We start from the raw sequence: 25,280 nt of genomic DNA on the forward strand, positions 1-25,280 counted from the left end.
GAACTTTAGAACTTGGTGGGAGGGAGGCAGGAGATAGAAAAGTGGGGAGGGAATGGAGAGTAGAGGAAAAACAAAGGAAGTGGTAAGAATGTTCAACAGGAAATATATCCATAATCTTACTCATGTAACTGTAAACTCTATGTACAGTATCTTCACAATAAAAAACATATATTAAAAAGATGATAAAACAATTAAAAAAGAGTGGATAGGAAAGAAATAAGTACAGAGTCACATGGAATACATTCAGAGAAAATCAAATAATGACAGTTCTTTAATGTTGATACTCAGAGAGTCAACTTGCAATAATCATCATAAAAGTAAGAAAATGAGTAAATCCCTGTTACTTTTTATGATAGTTTTTCAAATGCAACAAAATTTTAGCGAGAAAACTAGCATAGACATGCAATAGACGCTCTGTGATTTTTAGAAAGACATAAAATTAATATTAAAATGGATTATTTCTCTCAGCATGTGTTTTGCCCCGTATACCATGCAGAGAATTTCTCTCTGGCCTCAACAAGATGATGTAGCACTTAGGGACAAAGATGCAGCCTAACAGGCCAGCACTGGAAGCTAAGATGGAGAAGACCTCCACAGCCACCATGGTTTTCCCCTTGGTGCTGTGGTACACAGGCAGGAAGGTGACCCACACACTATAGAACACCAACATACTGAAGGTCAGGAACTTGGCCTCATTGAAGGTGTCAGGCAGGTTCCTGGCCAAGAAAGCCACAGTGAAGCTTGCCAGGGCCAGGGAGCCCAGGTATCCCAGGACACAATAGAAGGCAGTGGCTGAGCCTTTGTTACACAGGATAATAATGTGGCCATGTTCTGAGTGTGCATCGGTGTCAACAAATGGAGGAGAAGTGCCCAACCAGATTCCAGACAGAATGAGCTGGATCAGCGTGCAGATGGGAATGATGAAGTTAGGCATTCCTGACACCAGCAACCACCGCATCCTTCTCCCTGAAGAAGTGACAGAGAAGGCCAGAACCACAGTAACGGTTTTGGCCAAGACAGTGGAAACAGCCACAGTGAACACAACTCCAAATGTGGTCTGCTGGAGGACACACGTGGCTGTGTTGGGATGTCCAATGAAGAGCAAGGAACAAAGAAAGCAGCAGTTGAGGGAGATGAGCAAGATGTAGCTGAGAGCCCTGTTGTTGGCCTTGACAATGGGAGTGTTGTTGTGCTTGGTAAAAATCCCAATAACAGCAGTGGTTAGTGCAGAGAGGCAGAGAGCTAAGCAGACTAGAGTCATCCCCAGAGGGTCCCTAGAGTCCAGGAAGCTCTCAGATTTCAGCAGGCAGAGGTTTTTCTCTGTGTTGGCATACTGATGATCTGGGCACCTCACACACTGCTCCAAATCTGTAAACAGTTGTGCAGTAGTTACCTTGCTTCTCTATCCTTTTCCCAAGAGATTAATTTGCTGAGCTTAACCCAGTGTTCTGTGGTGTTGCTTTCTAAACCAAAGTACAAATCCTATGAAGCATACAATTCAATGTGAGTCCTGATCATTTTATCCTCATAAGTTTTCTTACATTTCAGCATTTTCTTGAAAGCATTTCTCATTATTAAAATATGGAAGGAACAATCTACTCCACCTAATTAACATACCATCTGTAATAATCTGTGCTATTCCTTCAGAACCAAATACTTCCTGAGAAATGTACACATTATATTTTGGACCTGAATATGTAAATTCCAGAGAATCAGATATAATTGATAATCCTCATTATCTTCCCTATATTTCCCCACCTCAATTAAACATTGAACTTTTCAAAGCAAACATGGTGGAATTTGATGGATATTTTCCTGACTCACTACCCTAATTTTGCTAACAGTGACATTTTATAATGTGAGTCTTCTCATCCAATATAGGCTTCTTATTTTTGTCTCTCCTAATTTTTTACCTCATGTTTGACAATATCTAACATCAATCACAACAATAATTTTCTCTTATGGTTTTATCATTTAATAGGTATTAAATAACATTTCTAAAAATACACTTATGACTTATGATTTCAAAGTAGAAATAAATAATTTCTGAACCTTACACTCCATTTTCTAGAAATTGCAATGTGTATTCAAATATGTCTAGAATGTTCTAATAACAATAAAACTATGATCATATACCTTTCTTACAAATTAATGTGTTCTTTCAGTGTGCTTCACCCACAATGCTGCATTTTTCTAGACTTTAGCATAGAATTTATTTCAAGTGGTCCGCTTGAGTTTAACATTTGCTACATAATATATTTTGCCATATTGCAGATAATGTTCTAACATGTTTTCTGTTGGAATGGATATCATGTACACGGAAACTGGTCCACAAAAGTTATCCAAATCTTTTATCACTCTGCAGGTGTTGTGACTTTTCTGGCAGGAGTTTATCTTTTATAACATGCAAACTCCTACCTAATAAAAGGAAGGCTTTTGTCTGTATATGCTATCTATTGTGGATTGTTCCTATTGTCTACTATTGGTTGAGAAACACTAAGCAGATATGGAGAATGTCTCCAATGCTTACACACTTACCTGTAGCATTAGAAATCTCATTCTCAGGGCAAGGGATACAATCAAAGCAACAGACAAACTTTCCCTCTTGAGGGGATTTTCTGAATCCAGGACCACAACTTTCACTGCAGACAGACTGAGGAGTCTAAAAAAAAGCAGATTAATATTGATGACAGACAGGTTACTTATACTTAATATCCTCACATTCTACTATGGTAGGTATTTATATCACTCAGAATCAAAATTTCTATATAGATGATTGTATAAATATGTATATACACAAACAATTGGATGATATAATTTCAGGTATTATATCATAATCAAAGAAAAGTGTTTTTAATCCTTCCTATGTCCTTCTTAATGGAAAAAGTAGGAACTGTTAAGTAACCATTCTTCTTCTTCTTTTTTGGGGGTTGGGGGTTGGTCAGGGGGCTTAAAAAATGGGCCAGGGCACTGTGCCTCCGCTCTTCAGGTCAAGCCTAGCGCTCATAAGCCATAACACCACTTCTAGTTTTTTCTGCTTATGTAGTGCTGAGTAATTGAACCCAGGGCCTCATGCATGCAAGGCAAGCACTCTACCACTGAACCACCTTCCCAGAGTACCATTTTTTTTTTTTTTTGGGTCCGGTCATGGGGCCTGAACTCTGGGCCTTGGCGCTGTCCCTCAGCTCTTCAGCTCAAGGATAGCGCTCTACCATTTGAGCCACAGTGACACTTCTGACTCTTTTCTTTTTGCTTATGTGGTGCTGAGGAAGCGAACCCAGGGGCTCATGAATGCAAGGCAAGCGCTCTACCACTGAGCCATCTTCCCAGCCCACCATTCTTCTTAAGATGGGAAATCATCTAAAATAAGAAACAACTGGTCAATTGACTGATAATTGAAACATAAAACAATGAATAAAATTAAACATTCTACATTATAAATTAACTTTCAAAGTTACTGTGTTAAAGTGATATGGGGTTTGTAACATAGATGATATTTATATTTGGAATACATAAGAGAAAAATATTAAGAAATAACTTGGCAAATAAATATGCTCCATATCGACCCATTAATCAATTACTTCATAAAAACATTTCTATATGGGAAGTTAGTAATTTACATTCTTGCATTATTGATGAAGACAAGAGGAATAAATTCTAGCAAGATATTTTGTTCATTTAGTCCTACTTTAGATCATCATTGTTTGATTCAACACACCTCCGTAAATGAGATGGGCCATTCTATGTTATCATTGGATAGAGATAATTGATGCCCATGTGGTGCATATGGAGAAAAGTTTCCCACTTTCATCACTTGCCTAAGACCTTCTGGAAAATTGCAAAGGTTCACAATGTCATACTCTGCCACCAATTTCTTTGTCTCATCCAAAATCACTTGGTCACCAGCAGGATTGTTGAAATGGATGTTCTTCAGAAAGGGGTGGAGCTAGAAGATATACATCCATCAGGGTGAAGTTAGTCAAAAGTTCACACAGAAAATGGGAAGAAAGAGTATGTATCCATTGACTTTCATTTCTGTTTCAGAATCCATATATAACAGAGTAATGAAGAGAACAAATGAAGGTCTATGGATGAATAATATAAAATAATGTTGATAACTCCTAAGACTCAAGTAACTGTTCAACATAACATTTCAAGATAAAAAATCTAGTATGTTCACTGAAATAATCACAAATCATACACATTCCACTGCCAGGCTACACAGGCAGAGATTTTTTTTAATGAGTAATTCCACTGTGTAATTCAATGAAAAAGTTATAAAACTACCTCAATTAGAAATAAAGTATTTCTTATATGAAATACGAACAATTATGCAAAAAATTTTAATTATTGCTTGCCTGTTACAAATTCAAATACAAAATCAATAAGTACAAAATTGAAAGCGTGAGAACGGACGTGTTACAGATAGCTGGAATAAAAACAATAAGTAACAGATTAATTAAAAATTCACTCTTGCCAATGTGTTTTTTCAGGTAAAATTCTACACAGTTTTAAAAATATTTAAAAGCAGACTGGGTGATGGTGGCTCACAACTGTGATGCAAACTACTTAGGAGGCAGAGATCTGAGGATCCCAGTTTGAAGCCAGCCTGGACATGAACAACCATGAGACACTTATCTCCAATTACCTACTGAGAAAAACAAGAAGTAGAGTGTTTGCTTAAATGGTCAACTACTCACATTGAGATAAAGAAGCCGAGGCCCTGAGTTCAAACTTAAGGGATGCTCCAAAAAAAAACAAAAACAAAAACCATCACAGACAGCTAAGCTGAGTAACCTCACTTTCTCTCTCTCTCCTTTTTTTTTCTTTGTTGGTACAGGAGCTTGAAATCTGGGCCTGAGTGCTGTCCCTGAGCTTTTCATCGCAAGGGTGGAGATTTACCACTTGAGCCTCAGTTCCACTCCCAGTTTTCTGAGTGGTTTATTGGAGATAAGAGTCCCAAGGACTTTCCTTTCCTGGGCGGTCTTTGAACCTCCAGCTAGTCTCCTGAGTAGATAGGATTATAGCTTTGAGCCATTGGTGCCAGGCATCAGTGGGTCTTTTACAAAATCTGTCTTGACTACCTAGTTTGGTTTGAATGAATCCCTCTTACAATGTCAGTTTGCTGATAGCATTTACTTGCCAGTGCAAATTCTTCACCTGAGAAGGGGAAAACTGAAGTTTTCTTCCATTTCCCACTGGCTGTGCTTCTGCTTGACCAATAAGCATCTCATGAAGGGCCTGAGCCACAGCATACACAGCATTATATATATAGTAACTCTCTTCCATCATGTCCATGTCAAAAAGGTACCTAGGCAACCATTCCAAGGACGCATTGGCTGGACAGTTCTTCCAAGTGATACAGCTAGACTCAGAAAATGTGCAATTAAAAAAGCGAATCCACACCAAAGCAAGGAAATAGTCTTTTGGGTATTTGGATGGGTTAGCAGTTTTGATAAAATTGTTGAAACCAGAAATCTCTCCATGGTGGTGTGAGAAAATGAGAGGTGCATGGAGTGAATGTAACAAAAAATATTTCATCATATACAGAAATGTACTAAGGGAGTTTATGACCCAGACGGTTCGTAGACTTAAAAACCTTGTTAAATGAACATTTAACAAGTTGACCATAAACTCATTGTCACCATAAAGGAGAACCACATTTGTGAGTGAATTTCTAATTTTCTGATGAAAGGATACATAATCGGTTCCTTCATGAAAGAAAGAAAGTGGTAGTATGTGTTCAAAAGCTGTACAGATTTTGTGCTTGTTCATCTCTTCTCTCAATTGGGGCAGCATCCACAAACCATTCTCATCTTCTGAGATCAACAGACCCACCCACTTCCAGCTGAAATGAACCATCAAGGAAACCATGGCAAAAGCTAGAGATGTGTCCTTGGGGGCTATCTGATAGACAGAAGGAAACAGGCGATGGTCACTCAGGACAGGATCGAAACGCCCAAAGTTCAGCTAGAAGGAAAAGATAATGTGAAAGTCAGGAATTGAATTGACATAAACCACATCCTCAGTCCTGATGTGCATTAAGCAACACCTGAAATTATAAAAATGTTTGTTTATCCCATGTTTAGTGGCATCTTCAATTCCTTAAGCCTATGTAGAAAATGAAAGAACCAGGTAAGAGATGGAGGCATTCCTGTGGTCTTACACTAAAGCAAACCCATACGGACATCTCACCAAAGGTAGTTCATTTGGAGCATTTATAATTCAGCATTCTTTTTCCAAATTCATCAAAAAACCTGAGAATTGCATCAATTAGTCATGCTTTAATCCTCAGCAGCCCTCCTGTTCTCACCTGTGGAAATCTGTAGAGGTCCAACACTGTTGCATACTGGGAAGAGATTTGGCCTGCTGGTCCAGTCAGTGTTACTACAGTCTGACTTTCTCTCTTACAGTCATAATTCAGGATAAAATCTTTCCCAGAGAGGCTTAAGACAAGATTCTTATACAGCACATAGTATCTTATTCCATGTGAATGGGCAGAAAATCCCATAGTTATATTAGGCAAAAGATGAGGATTTTTGTTGATCTCTTCAACAGCAAAAGCCAAAGCTAGAATAAACTGGTAGTTGTTGAAGTTATAGCTGTAGAGAGGCACAGGAAGTATCTTCAATCTTAAGCATTGACTTGAGGGAATAAATGTTTGTTTAGAAAAGAACATGCATATATTGAAACTTTGCCCCTAATATATTGAATTAGAACATGAGGTTTTGGGGATTTTTTTGTCAGCTTTTGTGGCTTGCATTCTGGGCCTGGGCGCTGTCCCTGAGCTTTTCAGCTCAGGGCCAGCGCTGTACCACTTGAGCCACAGAGCCACTTCTGGTTGTCTGGTTTTTATTTGGAGATAAGAGTATTATGGGCATTCCTGCCAGGGCTGGCTTTGAATGGCAATCTCTTATCTCAGCCTTCTGAGTAGCTACGATTGCAGGTTTGAGCCACCAGCACCTGGCACAATATGAGTTTTAGGTAGGTAATTCATTCTGAGTGAGATCATGAAAATGTTTCTCATGAATTAGATTTATACTCTCATAAGAGAACAAAGAGAACTTGCATTTCCCCTTTGTCAAATCACTTGTTCTTGAAACATGAGACATTTTCTCATGAATAACTAACCAGTCCATGTCTGAAGGTTGCTCTTCTAAATGCTACAAGAAGCAAATTAAATCCTATTATCTCGCTAAAGTAGATATTCTTTCTATGTGTTGCAGGATAACCTTACTCAGTTAATGTCTTACGTTGTGTGAGAGAGAATCATTGAATGCAAGAGCACACATGAAAATAATCCTCTTCTCAGAAAAAGCAAATTAATAAAAAAAAAAAAAACACCTTCCAGAACAGTAGCAAAAGTTGTAGCCAGCAGAACTAAATTCTTACTTACTGAAACAATGGAAAATTCGATGCATTGACAAATAGAAAAAGAAACTAATTTCCCTTTATTCTACATCCAAATTTATGTTCCCTTATTTAAGATATAAAAAGAGAATTAAATCCAGACCTTTGACTACAAGGCAAGATATAAAGCAACCTTGAAGCTATCCGTTTTTGAAAATGCCCCATGTTACTTCTGCCAGAGAAATAACATTAGAATGAGTGCCTAAATTGCTAGTAGGCTAGGGGATTCCAAAGTATCTCCTTAAACTCTTGGCGATGGTGAATAGAATATGAGGATTGGCAGTCAATTTCCTCAGGAGGAAGACATGAAAAGTAATTCACTGTTATTTCTCATAACCCTTTTCCAGGACCACTAACTTTAGAAAAATTAACCAACTAAAGGTGTTATAAACAGCAGGAAAGATTTGCATTGAAAAATACGACTTTTCTAAAATCATATTAAGGAAAATTAAGAAAATGAAAAAAATTCTAAGGAAGAATTCAATTTTCTAATATACTATCATACATCAGCAATTAATTTGTTTTATGGTAATCCCTTAAAGAGAAAGCATAAAAGCTCCATAAGGTGCTATGTTTCTTTTTTGCCTTCATATTTGTAAACATGTGAAATTTATGTAGTCACATCATTTAGAAATATTAATGGTGAAAGACAGACCTTCAAAAACATGAAAAATTCTATTCATGATTCTTTTATTCTTCACCGCAGAAGAGGTTTTTAGGAATCCTAACCAAAGAAGATGAAGAAATCACAATAAATTGGACCCAGAAAAGACTACATCTTAAGAGATGAACAAAAGAAAGAGAAGAATTAAGCTTCTTCAACTTACCAATTCAATAAGATTCTCACTTAAAGGAAATGGAAATGAAAGAACAATCATTTCCTAAATCAAAGAGTAAAATCAACAGCAAAACTGAAATCCCTGAACATATCTCTCCATAAATAGAGTGGAAAATGAATATTGTTAAAATTTTCACAGTAGTGAAAATTATCTACATATTTATGGAGTCCATATCTAAATGCTGGGGTCATTTAATAAAGGAGTAGAAAAACAATGAAAAACTTGTAACTAAAAAAATCCTTGAATGACCACAGCTATGTGGAATAAACAAGTAGTAATACAATAATTAGCAATACGCGATCTTAACTTTACCATTGACTCCTAGTACAATTTTAAACTAGACTAGTAGAAGTCATGGAGTTATACATCTTGTTCAGGCCTAGACTCCTAAGAACTGAAGATGCTGAACTATGAGAAGTGTGACTCAGATATATAGCCTTGGCAGAAAAATATTTTCATGACTATTTTATCTAAAAACGACTAAAATTAAAATGAGTCATGTCATAGGCAGAACAAACAACAAAATACAATAGAGGGTCCAATAAAACCCACATAGTTGTAAACGTGAATATTGAACACAGCTTCTGTTACTGAAAAATGGCCTCGATAACATGTGGTTCCTCTGAAAATACAGACATCCACCTGCAAAACACTGAAATTTCACGGCACTCTTTCACCAAAGAAAGGATTTATTCAACATTGTTTACACATCTTAATAGGAGACTTGAAAATTTGGAAACAGCAGAGAAGCACAGACGAGAAATCTTTCAGGAAGCAGGCACAGGTAATGACTTTCTGCCTAGGATTCCATAACATGGGAACAGTACATACACCTGACATTTTGGAGAGAGTGATGAGGTACGTTTGGACTTTTACCTATTCATTTTCAAAGCTGTGGATTAGCACACATAAAAATACACTTTTCTCAGTAACAATAAGGAAAATATATATGCATTTCTATAAAATGGTTTGTATGCTCATTGTAAACATTTGAAAGTTTCTGGAAGCCTGCCAATTTTAGGAAAATAATTCATAATGATAAGGGAAAAATTTAACTGTTGTGTAAAATACTTGGATTGAGTAAAATGACAGCAGAATCCATAGATACACAGCTATGATATAATAAAAAATGAACAAAACCTTTGGTTCCTATCTGAAAGTTGTATCCATCAGATGGTTACTTTTGAAAACTGTGCAGACAGAATGAATTATTCAATTTCCAAGAACGTAATCTATTTTACAATATACAGTCCTATTTTATACTTATTTGGAGGAAAAATGCAAGCCAAATAATTTCTGAAAAAATATAAAGGTAAGATCAACACGTATATATCAGATATTGTAGGGAACTTGAGAAGAAATTGAGCAGTTATTAAAGAGAAGTCATTTAATAAAACATAAAGCCAGTTAAGATAAATATTTTATAAATATCTGATAATAAAATATATATACAAAATACAGTCTCAAATAATTTCTCTTAAAAAACATTTCTACTTGCCAGTGATAAAATCACATACAGGATAGGGACATTGACATACATTTGTGACCTGAGGTGTCTATGAAGTCATATGCTCAATGGACCATTAAAATGGGAAAGGGTTCAGAAGGTTTTCTAGAGAAAGAAATATTCTAAGTGTTTGGGGAAGCATATTCCCAAGTCATGAAGTTGTTTGTTGAAGCTGTTGATTTGATTTGTGCACATAAATGTTCAGACGAGTTCCTAACATTGTCTCATGGATGAATTAGCAAACAGGAAAAAATCTGAGGTACTACGATTGTATTGTGTCAGGTAAAAGTAGGATTTCCCAAGCCAAACTATGTACAGAGCCACCTCTCAGGCCTCCAGTGTTCCCTGTGAATAGAGAAATTTGTAAAAGACAGCACAAAGCCAAGGCCAGCAGCCTCACCTGGCTTCTTATTCTTTTTCTTTTTGTCGGCCATGGGGCTGGTACTCTGGTCTTGGGCGCTTTCCCTTCACTCTTCAGCTCAAGGCGAGTGCCTACTGCTTGAGCCACAATGCCACTGCCAGTTTTCTAGTCGTTTATTGGACATAAGAGTCTCACGGGCTTTCCTGCCTGGACTGGCTTTGAAACGTGATCCTCAGATCTCAGCCTCCTGAGTAGCTAGAATTATAGGCGTGAGCCACCCGCGCCTGGCTTCACCTGGCTTCTCTAAGCCCTCAGAATATTGGATTTCATAGGTTACCATCACATATGAGTGGAAACTACCTCCTTCACTGGAAAAGAATGCTGCCATAGCTCACCTGATTGTACTGGAAGATCACTGTCAATTCTGCATCTCTCTGTTGCTCTATTAGAAGACCATTTCTGGGCTGTGATAAATTGAATACATGATAATATTTGATATCCTACAGTGCTCATTCTGTATTAATGTTGAGTGACATTAGATGACAATATGTGCCTGGAATATGAACTCTATTAAATGTTTTGGCCAATATCTGACAAACATCATTTTCTTCCAGTAACTTTCCATCCATTAACTGGTATTCTGAATTCTTAATTCAAATTCATTTTGTCCATGCTGTGCTAAAAATTTAGGAACATGTATTTTATTCATGCTAACCCTCATCACATTCATCCAAATAGCTAAGGGAAAACCTTCATGGAGAAAAGATAAATTTTAGCCACTACCAGACAAAAGTTTTTTACTGCAGGATACATGATGATTGTCAGACCAGACTCCAGTGACATTCACACACAGAACTTGTACATCTCAAAGTAGCAATGAAACATCCATCAGCAGAAGATACAACATCAATGACATTACACAAATATAAATGTAAAAGAGGCATAAATATTTACTATTAATTCATTGGGAAATGGGTAAACACGATTCTGTTGGTCCAAAGAACTATATCAAGAAAGTTATGTGTAATACATTAGAAAAGTTCAGTCATGCTCTAAAGCAGATAAGAGATCATCTCTGTTCTGGAGCATGAGCAGATACCGCAAAGAAAACTTGACTTCCCACACTGAGAAAAGGATGAAAACAATAGATGTTTCAAGTCATATTTTACTTTCTAATAGGACTGAAATTAGAATGCTAATTTCTGCTAAATTCTGCCATGTGAACTTGTAGGGGTAATCTCCTGCGGTACAATTGGTATTGATATATAAGTACTGAGAATATATATACAATTAAACCAGATTCAAAGCATTAAGTGTAAACTCTAAGCAATGCCTCCCTTCTTCAGGTTTGACAGAATGTCCTCTGCTATATGAAGCACCACTGATGTGAAGTTCTGACCCAGAATGTATTTGAAAGGGTAGCTGCATCCTTCCAATAAGAATTATTTCTCATACCAATGAGCATCAATATGCTGACCAACAGATAAAATAGAAATCATAATTATGTAAAAAGGTATCTGCTTCTTGATTATGGTGAAGTAAATGTTCCTGTACCTTTTTAGTTAAACTCATGCTAGTGGCTTTTTCAAGTAGCATTGTTTGAATTGCAATGACACAATGACAGACTAGGTAGAGGCATTACAGTGAGGTGAGTTTTCAATCCTGGAAAGGAAAGCTAAGTCCAAGAAAATTAGAGCTAACACTGTATAAAAAGAAATGTACACATTACCTGACTTAGGAAATGGTAAGCCCTCTGTATATCATCTTAATAGCACTTCAAAAAAGAAATATAGGGCTATTTCTAGTTAAAAGTTGCATAGTAGCAAATGGTAGAGATAATAGAGAGCATTAATTGACCAATGGTCTGCTCAGACTGAAAATCAAATAGAGAATAAATATAAAATTCAAAAGTCACTTACCTCACCTCATCAGGATACCTCTCTGCTTTGGGATGAGGACGCTTTGCTGTTACATAGGAGAGGGGGAAAAACCCAGTAATGGACACATCTCCACTCATATATGCAATCTCCTTCTTGTTGAGTAAGCATTCCTCTTCACTGAGGGAACTGACAAGAAATGGAAGTTGTAGTACAACTGATGTAAAAAGCAAAGGAAACATCATAGAGTGGCATGTAAGACCTATTTGTGAACATATGTGGATCTTATAATAACCAGCAAATAAGTAAATATGCCATGAATATAAGAATGTATAAGAATATGTTTGAATATGATTTTATTGCCTAGGATTTCTACTCTGGCCCACCCCCATTTCTTTCACGATAACCTGCTCTCTTTCCCCAGACAAATGCTGTGTTCTTTCACCCCTGGGGCTCTGCATCTGAGGTCCTATCTCCATGTCAAAACATGAGATGCAAAATATTTTGATGGTTCCCTTCTCCACTCCCAGGTGCTATAATTTCATCAAGACCGAAGGGTGTAAGACTCCAGAGATGTATGGAAATTTGTTGGAATTGGTTCTGAGGTAGTAGTGAGAAACTTTGCAAATAAAGCCTCATGAGATCATGTAAAAGTTCTGAATCAAAGTTGCACCTTTAGGTGCAAGAGAAAGTGTTAGTCAAATAAAGGCTCTATCCAAGTCATTGACCATCACACTCCACAATCAAAAATGGGGAGAACCTCCCACACCCATGGCTAGAGCCAGTGAGAGAACATTGCTGGTATGAGCCAAACAGGTATCCGTGCTCATTTGATTATGAGTTTGTGTAATAATCCTTCTCTGTGCCTCAAAGAAAGAAAATAGTACAAAAGAAACTCTAGATCCTACCACTCTAAATAGTTTGCACACACATGAGCCATCAGAAGACTCTATGCACAAAGAACATAGGGAGTTTTTTTATTGTGAAAATACCTTACAGATGGGTTTCCAATTACATGAGCAAGGTATTGAGTACATTTCTTCTCAAGCATTTTTGCCTCCTCCTTTGTTTCCCCTTCCCATCCCTTCCCATCTGGCTCCTACCCCACTTGTCTCCCCCTCTCTGTGCCAAAGTTGTAAAGTTCTTTTTTGACATAGCTACTTTTACATCTCATTGTTGCAATGGGTCCACCTGTATCCCTATTTAAACAATTTGTTTTTTTCCCTTCCCCTCCATTGATTATACCAACAAAAAATACAGTGAAAACAGGGGTTATACCATGGGGGATGGACATACAAAGCAACAAAGAAGTATCTTACAAATATGTTAGAATCCATAGCAAGAAAGAAAACGCATTTGAGTCCTTATCTTGGGGTTCATTTTGCCTAACATCTACTTACCTGACAGTTTCTGCTTGTCTGAGACATATACTAGTTATTGCAAATAAGGGAAACCATGGGACCTATGTTTCTTTGAGCCTGGGTTACTTCATTTAATATAACTTTTTCCAAGTCTTTCCATTTCCCAACAAATGGAGCAGTGTCATTCTTTCTGATGGAGGCATAGAAACTTTTCAAAGCAGTGAAGCACTTTTACGTAATGCTGTTCTTTTGGCAACTTGTGTTGTATGGTTGCCCATCACTTTACCATATGCAAGTGACAATGGGAATCATGATTTAAGTAATGCCCTTTCCTACATGATGAGATATTGAAGCTGGCTCTTGTATCTTGCTAATACAAGAAACTGATTTGAGTTTTGAGAGTGTTTCCAATTGAATTGTGCACTTTTGGCTCAAGTTTTCTCTAAACTTAACTGCAGCCTAAGAAGAGAAATTACTTGTATTGAGATAAACATTCCTTCTCTCTGGCAGCCTCTGCCCTTCCAACATTATTGAGTATTTTAAAGGTAGAACTACAGGTAGAGGGAAGAGAAAAGAAAAGTGAGAGGTAAATAGAAGTAAGTGAAGGAGGGAGACAGAGAAAGAGAGAGGGACTGTTTAAGAGAGGATTTCTATATGAATTTCTTGTCACAAAGCACTGTCCCCTTCTGATTGAGAAATCCCACTTTGTGCTGTTATTCACCTTGTTCAATTGGCCTGCTCTGAAACTTTTCCAAATGACATGCTGATGCACATGCCCATGGAGTATTGCTGGAGCCTCATCCTCTGTCTGTTTAGCTTTAAGCATAGTTCAGTATTGTTTCCTGTAACATGCCTTATTTGAGGGCAAGTACAAATAATATCCCTCCATTAAAGATCGCCTCTCCATTGTCTCCCTTACTTATGGTATACATAGATTTCAGCATTCTGAGTTCTTTGAGTATGGATATGAGACACCCACACAAGGCAAATTATGACATAAAAATTTCATCTACATAGAATTTACACTCAACCAAGAGAACAGCATACACTTAGCATATAGACAATAGGTTTATTGTAGATTCCTGCTACATTAGTTGTTTGGATCCTGCCATTGTACTAGTGTTTAATCATAGGTTCTATCAAGCAAGTAGGTTTGCTAATCCCTTTCCATTAGTGTTCTCAATGCCTGCTGTATCGTGGAGCATAGAATGCAAATGAAATGCTGCCAGCATAATCAAACAAAAAGCACATGACTACATCCAACAATTTGCTGTAAGTCCAGGATGAGAGATCTAGGGGGTTTTTTCTGTATGTCTTAGTAAATTGTATTTTAATGGGTATGTGTATAGTAAGTACACACACTTGAAGAACTTATACATGTATGTAAGGTACACATACACATACAAAAAAAGTATCCCAACAAATACTGTTTGAAAAAGTAAAATCAGAGAGGAAATAAAGAAGAACATATAAAGATATTTGAATTGGGTCAGAGTTCATTATATCAATGTCTGGAGAGATCACAATGATACCCTTTTATAGTACATACACACATACTAGTTCATAGTTATAATAATTATATTGTGAACAAATTCACAAACCATTCTCACCTTCTGAGATCAGCAGACCCACCAAGCTCCAGCTGAAGTCAACCATCAAGAAAACTGTGTGAAAGGCTAGAGATATGTCTTTAGGGGCTCTTGGATAGACAGATATAAACTGGCCATGGTGACTCCAAAGGATCAAAAATCCCAAAGGTGAGATAGAGAATAATTTCTCTTAACATGTATTGTAAACAATAATGTACAGCATATGAGAAGGATATTGATATAAATTTGTGTACCCTTGCTGTGTATAAATTATCTGACCCAATAGACCACTGATGTTAAAGAAAGCAAACTATGACTAAAAGATTAATGCATTATATAGCAATACATTCTGAAATCCTACTGTTACTCTCTGCATCTATGGATCTGATCATGAATCAAGACATTCCACTGAGCCCCTAACATTTGTCTACTGAATGAATTGGCATGGATATAAAAATCTCAGGTAACAACAAGTGTATTTTTGTCAGAGGCAGATAGGGCTGTGAGTACAAGGTTCTGTACAGGACCACTTCCTGAGCCATCTGATGGAAAACGGAGCACAAGAGCTCTTCCAGCAGCCTCACCTTGCTTCTAGGAAGCTCTCAGAGTACAGACTCTGCTAGGATGAAGACCATGTGAGGCAAAGTTCCCATCACATCTGGAAAAGACAGCATCCTGAGCTAACCTGAATATCCCATGATATCACTGTCAGTCCTGTCACTCTTGTCTGTTCAATACATACTTCAAACAGCTCTGGTATGTGATCATTAATCTATGATGTTAGCTCACACATACACAAATTGAATATGATCACGTTTAAATCAATTTAGACAGAATGCTTTGAGACTCACAATGTCCTCTCAGTAATTTTTTCTATTTCACAAATCCTCTCCTGAGCATTTAATACAATTTATTTAGAACATGTTCAAGGTAGAGTACAATCTTTTCATCTACTGCCAAACCTCTTCACAAATATCTATGAGAAAGCCTTCATGGGGAAAATGGTATCGCTAAACTTCAGAACCTACCAGGTATAAATTTTACTACAGAGAGTCTGAGGAGTGTTGGGTCAGATTTCCATGGCACCCACTCACAAAGCTTGCATATCTGATAATAGCTAAGACAGAACCACCACCCGCAACCACAGACATCAAAGAGAATATAGAAACACATCTACAAAATAGCCAACTACCACTTGGATTTTAATGGAAAAGGAAACAGGAAAGTATTAATAAGAAGATACATGTTAATAACATAAGAAGTGCTAATAAAATAAGTGTTAATAAAAAGGTCTAGGGATGGTATGTGAAAAAGATCTGGATTATCTCCTACAGCAGGGAAAACACTGTAGTTTCTAGCGCTTCAGCAGGTGCTCTCAAATCTGTACAGCTATCATAGGCAAAGCTTATCATTCAAGATTCATCCTGTACAAGCCAGAAAAGATATTTGATCACATAACTTGCATTGAACAAGAATACTAATTGCTCAGTCTTTGTAGAATCTTTGGACAGCCACAGGTTTCTTCTTAGAAATTTCTATCCTTGACTGTAACTTTGTTGAGGCCAGGCTATCCCCAAGGCTGAGCCCCACTTTTCTCATCATATTTGTCCAAATGTATCTGAGAGAGCCTTGATGGGAAAATGTCACTGACAAACAATTACCAGACATACTTTTCTTCTTCCTTGATTTCTAAGGAGAGTCGGACAAGATATCTCATAACCACACACAAATCTTCTGCATCTGGAAGGAACAAAGAAACTGTTGCTAGCACCAATGACATTCCTCAAAGTGTCATAAAAGCATATGAACAAAAACACTCAAATACACTATGTATAATTACGGGAAAATAAACCTAGATAAGGTTGGTAATAAAAGAGATATGCAAATATTAGTAATAAAAAAGATAAGGAAATGTCTAAGAATAACATTGGAGAAGGGAACAGGCATCATCTAAGATATGAAAGAGGTTGTAACTCCTAACATTGCCATCTCTGCTCCCAAATCTGAGCTGATAGCACAGCGAAAGGTTGTCTTACCACACATAAAAAGGTCTACAAACAATCAGTGTTCCAAATGACATGCTACCCTTCTAATAGGAGTAAAAGTAAGCAAAAAATTCCCACAATGGCAGCGATGGGAGGGAGGGAACAATTGGGAAAGAGGGAACAACTGATGATATGCATAACAAAAGAAATGTACATATCACCCAATGTGGAAGAAATAACTGTATTGCAAAGATCATAGAATTCATAAATGTTATAGATCATGTATAGACAATTTGCTCCATGAAAATTACAATGTGTTTGTACCTTTAACTAAGCATCACTATCCCACAATACTGTAAAATTTGGGAAATTATGTAGCCACTTAATCACAATAAAAAATTGGGAAAAAATTCCCTGAAGTTTATAAATTGAACACACTGTTGAAGAATTCCTGTGAAGAATATAGAAGCCCAAGGACATCCGTGCAAGTAAAGCAGAATGAGACAGATACATCAACATCTCCTATGATGCAGCCCTTCTCCTGAGTTGATGGAAAGTTCTCTAATACAGGCAGCACGCCTGACCTGAAATGCAGTCTCAGAACTTATGGGAAACAGTAACAGGGGGGTAAGACTACGTGAGGTGGTCATAGCAAATTTCAGGATCTATTAATATTTCCTTATTTATATTTTATTATCCAAAGAGAGTTGTACAGTAGGCTTTACAATTAAATGTGCTAGTTTTAAACTATGTGTCACATTGGTCAGTGTCATCTCTCTCATCAATTTACCCATTTCTATGAACAGTTCCAATCCTTTCGATTTATTTGGTTCCATTTCTACACATACACATTGACAATTAGAAATGTATGTGCCTGCACCTCTCTTTTGTGCGTTATTTTCCCTCCTCAACCCTCTCACCCCAACACCTTTTCGAGCTTCCTGGTATTCAATTTGTTAAACTGTTAGTTGGGTCCTTTCTGATCAACTTTCTTTTAAATCTAAGAGGTTCTGATAATGGAACATTCTAGATTTAAAAAACACACAGATTAGATTCAGATATTACTGGTTTTTGTAATATAAATTAAAACTTAACATGCTTTTTTGTATGACACATGTGCAAAATTGGACATGTATGATTGAAAATGAGTCAACTTGGCAAATGATGGCTAGAAAACTAATAAGGATCCAAGTTTGGAAATACAGTAGTGATCACTCTTTTGTGAAGCGTGTTCCATAGGAAAACACACATACACACACACACACACACAAACACACACACACACACACTCACAGACATATACACACAAATGACTCTTCTTGCTATATCCTGAACTCTTTCCTTCGTCCTATAAGGAGAATATACTGTCTACTTGAATGCTTCTCATGTAGGCAACACCAGGTTGTGAACGTCATCAGGGACACTTGGCTGGACATCACCCTGATTGCACAGGCAATAAACTTAACCAGGACACCAGTCCGGGAATTCACCTGGTTACTCTCATTGGAGTTTTTAGGCTCACTTTTTCACTCTTGTGAAAATACCCTACAGAGGGGTTATAATTACATGAGCAATGTAATGAGTACCTTCCTTATCAAGCATTGTTGCCTCCTCCTTTGTTTCCCCTTCCAATCCCTCCCTATCTGGCCCCTGCCCTGCCTGTCCCCACCACTCTGAGCCAAAGTTGTAAAGTTCTTTATTCGACATGGCGACTTGTACATCTCGTTGTAATGGGTCCACCTGGATCCCTGGTGCTGTCCTTGCACTCTTCAGCTCAAGGTGAGCGCTCTACTGCTTGAGCCACAGTGCCACTTCTGGTTTTCTAGTGGTTTATTGGAGATAAGGGTCTCTCAGACTTTCCTGCTTGGGCTGGCTTTGAACTGTATTTGTCAGATATCAGCCTCCTCAGTAGTTAGGATTACAAGCGTGAGCCACCAGCACCTGGCCTGAAAACATACTTTAAATGTACATATTCCTGTCTTTCCTGTTACATTATTTTTTGTTTCTCCCAATACCATCTTTTGTAAGAATCATTCTACTTTAAGCATTTTTCTTCTTCTAAGCATTTTGTTATTTCAGATGTAATAGTTTAAGAAATACACTCTCTGGGGGGCTGGGAAGGTGGCTTAGTGGTAGAGCGCTTGCCTTGCATGCCTGAGGCCCTGGCTTCAATTCCTCAGCACCACATAAGCAAAAAGAAAAAAGCCAGAAGTGGCGCTGTGGCTCAAGTGGTAGAGTGCTAGCCTTGAGCTGAAGAGCTGAGGGACAGCGCCCAGGCCCAGAGTTCAAGCCCCACAACCGGACTCGCCCCCCCAAAAAATAAGAAATACACTCTCTGATGACGTATGATTTCAATATAGAAGAAATTATTTCTGAATATTGTACTTCTATTCAGTGTCACAATGTCATAATCTGCCTCCAATTTCCTTTTCTCATCAAAAATTAGCTGATCTCCAGCAGTGTTATTAAAATAAACTTTCTTCGGAAAGGGATGCAGGTAAAATGAGTGCCTAATCTTTGGGTGAAGTGAGTCTCAATGTTGAGACACAAAAATCTGCATTATCAGTATTCTTCATGGCATTTCATCCCTGCTTCAGGATCCAGATATAAAGCTTAATGAATTACAATAAGTGGAACATAACAGAGAAGTAGCATGCAATGTTTGCTGCTTAATACAGATATCTACAGTCCCCTTGAAATGAAAACACTGGTATCTTCAACTCAAATAAGCACAAATCAAACATATTTCAATTTTGTAGATAGAGCTAACCACAGAGGTTTATTTTATGCATGCATCTTTGATGTAGGTATGCAAAAGGATTAATAACAGAACTATATTGGAATAACTAATATCTTTTAAGTATGAATACAGTCTTCAGATGGTTTGTCAAGCCTGTGATATATGTAATTCACATAGGAAGAATGAAGTAATAATACTGCAAGTTTATGTATAGGAATGTTGAAATCATTTGTAACTCAAACCACTGATAAGATAGTTTATGTTATAAAGTGTAGGTGAGAATGTAAATTAGAACCCCACTTGTGGATAACAGCATGGAATATAAAGAGATTTATTCTTCTATCCACATTGCCCTGTATTCAATATAAATGAAATCAGCACACTAAAAATAGAACAGTGCACCTGTGTTGACTAGAGGGCCTTCACAATAGCTACAAATGTAACTTGTCTACTTGACTAAGCAAAAATAGGTGAAAGCATAGAGCAAAATACATAAATATAGCTACGAAATATTCTTTAGACGGAGCTGGTATCTCACTCCTGCAATCCTAGGTACTCAAAGGTAGGATATCTGAGCATAATGGTTCAAAGAAAGCCTAAGCAGACAAGTCATGAAACTCTTCTCTACAAAATGTCAGAAGTGGAGCTGGGCCTCAAGTAGTTGGACCCTAGCACTGTGTTCACGAGCTCAGGGATAGTGCCCAGGCCTTGAGTTCAAGCCTCAGGACTGACAAAAGAAAATAATTCAAAAATCTCAAGAAGCAAATCCATTAAAATTATTAAAATGTTGGTCAAATAATTTAGAATACTAGAGTAAATAATAATCAATCACCTCAAAGAGAAGTAAGGTAAACATATGTAGGAAGTAAAGAACTGGAGTGAATAGTCAACCTTAGGACTGAGAAATTCAGTAAAGAATTTGAGAGGAGTGTTGGAAGACAAAAATAATATTCCCAACTGAAATGTAGGTTAAATTTAATAACTTCTCCTAAAACTATCAATGCACAACAAAAGAGAGGAAAATGGACTTCCATTGGGAGGTCATATGGCTCACAAATTCAAGTGATTGTGCTATAAATAGCATGGGAATAAAGAAAATACTTTCTTGCAAGAAGAAATATTTTTCTAAGAAAATGTGAAGATATTTCAATCTAAAAGATGAAGTACTGAAACTTATTAATAAGTCTTATAAATTTAGAAAATAATGTATAATTTGTAAACACAAAGCTTGTTTTTAACCCCTACAATATGTATTGGGATTGGTACAAACAATTTTCAATTCACAATGTCTAGTTATGAGTATAATGTGTCTTGACCAATGTCACCACTTTTGTAATTCATTATTTCTCTCCACTTGATATATTCCTTCATTGTTCTACATTCCATTTTCACATACAAAGGGGCTGTAAAAGTATGACTCATTTCACTCTCCTTTGCTTTATCTTTTCTTCTGCCCTCTCACAGTGACATCACCCACTACAGAGACCCCAAATTCCAGGTCCTTGGTATTAATTTTGTTAAACTGTAACTTCATTATCTAAACGAGTTACACCACTGGAATCCTCCTCCTCTGCACGTACCATAGTTCAGTTCACAGGTATCTATATATTTAAAATGATGTTGTATAAATTTACACATATATTTACAACTAGTTCTAACTTCCACAAAAGAGAGAAAACATGCATCTCTTGCTCTATAAGCACAGCATATTTCACTTAATGTATTTTTCCTGGTCCATCCATTTCTCTACACTGATACAGTATGTTTTTTTTTTCTTTTTTTAAATGCAGTTTTTTTTATTGTGAAAACACTGTACAGAGGGGTTACAATTACGTGGGCAAGATAATGAGTACATTTCTTATCAAGCATTGTATCCTCCTCCTTTGTTTCCCCTTCCCATCCCATTCTCCCCTCCCCCCACGCAACCCTCCCCCCCCCCCATCAAAGTTGTAAAGTTCGTTTTCAACATACAACTTGTATGTCTCATTGTTGCAATGGGTCCACCTGTATCCCTATTTAAACGATTTGTTTTTTCCCTTCCCCTTCACAAATTATACCAACCTCAAATACAGTGAAAGCAGGGGTTATACTGTGGGGGAGGGACATACAAAGCAACAAAGAAATCATCTTTTAAATGTGTTAGAAACAATCGCATGATCCGGGTGCTGGTGGCTCACGCCTGTAATCCTAGCTACTCAGGAGGTTGAGATCGGAGGATCATGGTTCAAAGTCAGCTGGGGCAGGAGAGACCGTGAGTCTCCTATCTCCAATAAACCACCAGAAAACCGGAAGTGGTGCTGTAGCTCAAGTGGTAGAGTGCTCGCCTTGAGCTGAAGAGCTGAGGGACAGTGCCCAGGCCCAGAGTTCAAGCTCCACGACCGACAAAAAAAAAAAAAAAAAGAAACAATTGCATGAAAGAAAAAAATTTGAATACCTATCTTAGGGTTCATTTCCCTAACATCAACTTATCTGATCTTTTCTGCTTGACTCAGACATATACTAGTTATTGCAAATAAGGGAAACCATGGGACCTATGTTTCTTTGCCCTGGCTTACTTCACTTTATGTAATTTTTTCGAAATCTTTTCAATTCCTAACAAATGGGGCAATGTCATTCTTTCTGATGGAGGCATAGAATTCCATTATGTATATATATCACATTTTCTTGATCCATTCATCTACTGAGGGGCATCTGGGTTGGTTCCATATCTTAGCTATGGTAAATAATGGTGTAAAAAACATAGTCGTGCTGGTAGCTTTAGTGTGGTCTTGTTTGTGAACATTTGGGTAAATGCCCAAAAGTGGGATTGCTGGGTCATAAGGGAGCTCTATGTGGAGTCTTTTGAGAAACCTCCATACTGCTTTCCAAAGTGGTTGAACAAGTTTACACTCCCACCAACAATGCAGTAAGGTTCCCTTCTGTCCACATCCCCTCTAGCATTTGTTGTTATTAGAGTTCTTGATTATAGCTATTGTAACTGGGGTGAGGTGGTATCTCAATGTTGTTTTGATTTGCATTTCTTTTATGGCTAGAGAGGTTGAGCATTCTTCATGTGTCCATTGGCCATCCTTTCTTCTTCAGAGAAGCTTCTCTTTAAGTCTTTAGCCCACTTATTTATTTGGCAGTTGTTTCTTTGAAGATTTGTTGTAGGGGGACTTAATTTTTTGAGTTCCAGGTATATGTTAGATATGAGACCCTTGTCCGTTGTATGACTACTGAAGATCTTCTCCCAATCCGTGGGCTTTCTATTCATTTTGCTAGCTATGTCCTTTGCCATGCAGAAGCTCTGCAATTTCATGCAATCCCATTTGTCCAACCTTTCTTTGATTTGTTGGGTTTCTGGGTCTCTATTAAGAAAATTTCGGCCTGTGCCAAGGAGACCTAGGGTTTCTCCTATTCCATCCTATAATGTTTTCAGAGTGTGTGCTTTGACTCCTAGGTCTTTGCTCCATTTGGAGTTGATTCTGGTGCAGGGTGATATATAAGGATCTAGCTTTAGTTTTCTACAAGTAGTAAACCAAGTTTTTGCCAGCACCATTTACTGAAGAGGCTGTCTTTCTTCCATTCTATTTTTTTTTAGCTCCCTTATCGAAGATTAAACAGCTATAGGTCTATAGGTTCATTTCTGGGTCTTCAATTCTATTCCATTCGTCTGAGGTCTGTTCTTGTGCCAGTACCAAACTGTTTTAATTACTATGGCTTTGTAGTAGAGTTTGAAATTTGGTATTGAAATCCCTCCAGCACTGTTCTTTCTGTTGAGGATCGTTTTGCTATTTGGGGTCTTTTGTTGTTCCATATGAATTTTTGGATTGCCTCTTCCATTTCCTTGAAGAATGAGGTTGGAATATGATAGGTATCACATTGAATTTGTAGATAGCCTTGGGAAGTACTGCCATTTTCACAATGTTGACCTTTCCAATCCAGGAGCATAGGAGTTTTTATAGTATGTTTTCTAGTGGATGAGCAAAACTCCTGTACATACATAATTGCATAATTTTGACATGGTGAATAGCTCAACAATGAACCATGAGAGCAGCCTTATTGGATTTGGATTTCTAATCTTTGGGAAAATTTGCAAGAGTTCTATTGCTAAATAATAGGAGAATTCTATGTTTAGTTTCTTGAGGAATCTCCAAGCTCCCTTCTAAAGTGGTTTCACCACATTACATTCCCACCAATAGTGCAAAAGCATTTCTTTTCCTCACTCACCTTAATGAGTGAGATTAAACAATTGTACTTAAAAAGACAAAATTGAACATGAAGGTGAAACCTATGTCTACCTACTAACTCTCCTAAAATATTATTTTGTATATCCAAAAACTTGCCACCTAAAGTTGACAAGTTCTCATCTTGCTCTTAATGATTTCCAAGAGAGATACCTGCAAAAACAGACCAAGGAATCAAATACAGTGACAACAGGGGTTGTACCATCAGGGGAGAGCATACAAAGAAACAAAAAATAATCACATAGTATATTAAAAAGATCCTGCTTCTTGTATATACATTTTTCTAATTTGGGGAGGGGAAGGGAAATAACAAAATGCTCAAATAAGGATACAGTTGACCCATTGTAACAATGAGATGTACAAGAAATTATGTTGCAAACGAACTTTACAACTTTGTGGGGGTGGGGGAAGGAGGAGAGAAGGAGTTGGAGAGGAAAGGATTATTAGGGGAAAATTAAAGGAGGGGGTAATAATGCTAAATAGAAAATGGAGCCATTACCTTGCTCATGTAACTGTAACCCCTCTGTATGGTATCTTTACAATAAAAAAGTATCTTTAACATAAAAATAAACAGGAAAGTTTGTAAGAGCTTATATAGGGACAGAAAAACAAAAAAACAAACTTCTTAAAAATGTTTATTGTAAAGATGATGTACAGAGGGGTTACTGTTACATAAATCAGGGAATGAGTGCATTTCTTTGATCAGTGTCTTCCCATCCCCCATTACTCTCAGAATTTATGGCCCATACCTCTCCCCACAAATTGTATAGTTTATAGATACTTTAAAGAAGAAAAAATTTTACACATTCCTACTAGAGGAAACAAATATATAAGGATGATGTAATTAAGTATTTACGTATATAAAATTCTGAAAAAGGACTTACAAAATGAAGGAGAGACAAAAAAGAAAGGCTAATAATATACTCAAGAGTAGATAGGAAAAGATTGCTGTGTTGAGACATCCAATGGAGAGCAAGGAGCAAAGAAGGCAGCACTTGAGGAAGATGAGCTGAGAGCTCAGTTGTTGGCCTTGACAATGGGAGTGTTGTTGTGCTTTAAAAAAAACTGAGAGCAGAGAGGTAAAGAGCTAAACAGACTAGAATAATCCCCAAAGACCCAAAGGGTCTTTATACTCCGGAAAGCTCTCAGAGTTCAGCAGGCAGAGACTTTTCTCTGTGTTGGCATCCTGATGAGCTAGCCACCTCACACATACGCCATATCTGGCCAAGAGTAGGAATTACCATCAGTTATATAGCAATTTCATTTCTCCTCTTCTGTTCCACTAGAAGAATTCAATTGTCCAGTTTAGCCCATTATGGCATCTTGTTGTTTTATACACCAAAGAAACCAATTCTATGCAGCATACATTTTAAAGTGAATACTGT

General features: G+C 37.3%; 1 protein-coding gene across 1 annotated transcript in view; it reads right to left on the reverse strand.

Annotated features, from left to right (window-relative positions):
• Positions 1–445: 445 nt before the first annotated feature.
• LOC138817132 (vomeronasal type-2 receptor 116-like) overlaps positions 446–25,280 on the reverse strand; it is a 31,234-nt gene continuing 6,399 nt past the window's right edge. Inside the window, exons 3-9 of the mRNA XM_070007520.1 lie at positions 16,606–16,684; positions 12,037–12,183; positions 6,314–6,602; positions 5,161–5,970; positions 3,719–3,946; positions 2,539–2,662; positions 446–1,368 (exon numbers count right to left, since the gene is read on the reverse strand). Of these exons, the coding sequence (XP_069863621.1) occupies positions 446–1,368; positions 2,539–2,662; positions 3,719–3,946; positions 5,161–5,970; positions 6,314–6,602; positions 12,037–12,183; positions 16,606–16,684 (2,600 nt within the window). The remainder of the gene's footprint in view (positions 1,369–2,538; positions 2,663–3,718; positions 3,947–5,160; positions 5,971–6,313; positions 6,603–12,036; positions 12,184–16,605; positions 16,685–25,280) is intronic.

The sequence above is a fragment of the Dipodomys merriami genome, unplaced genomic scaffold (genome assembly GCF_024711535.1).
Source record: "Dipodomys merriami isolate MVZ:Mamm:240054 unplaced genomic scaffold, mDipMer1.0.p SCAF_11, whole genome shotgun sequence".
NCBI lineage: Eukaryota > Metazoa > Chordata > Mammalia > Rodentia > Heteromyidae > Dipodomys > Dipodomys merriami.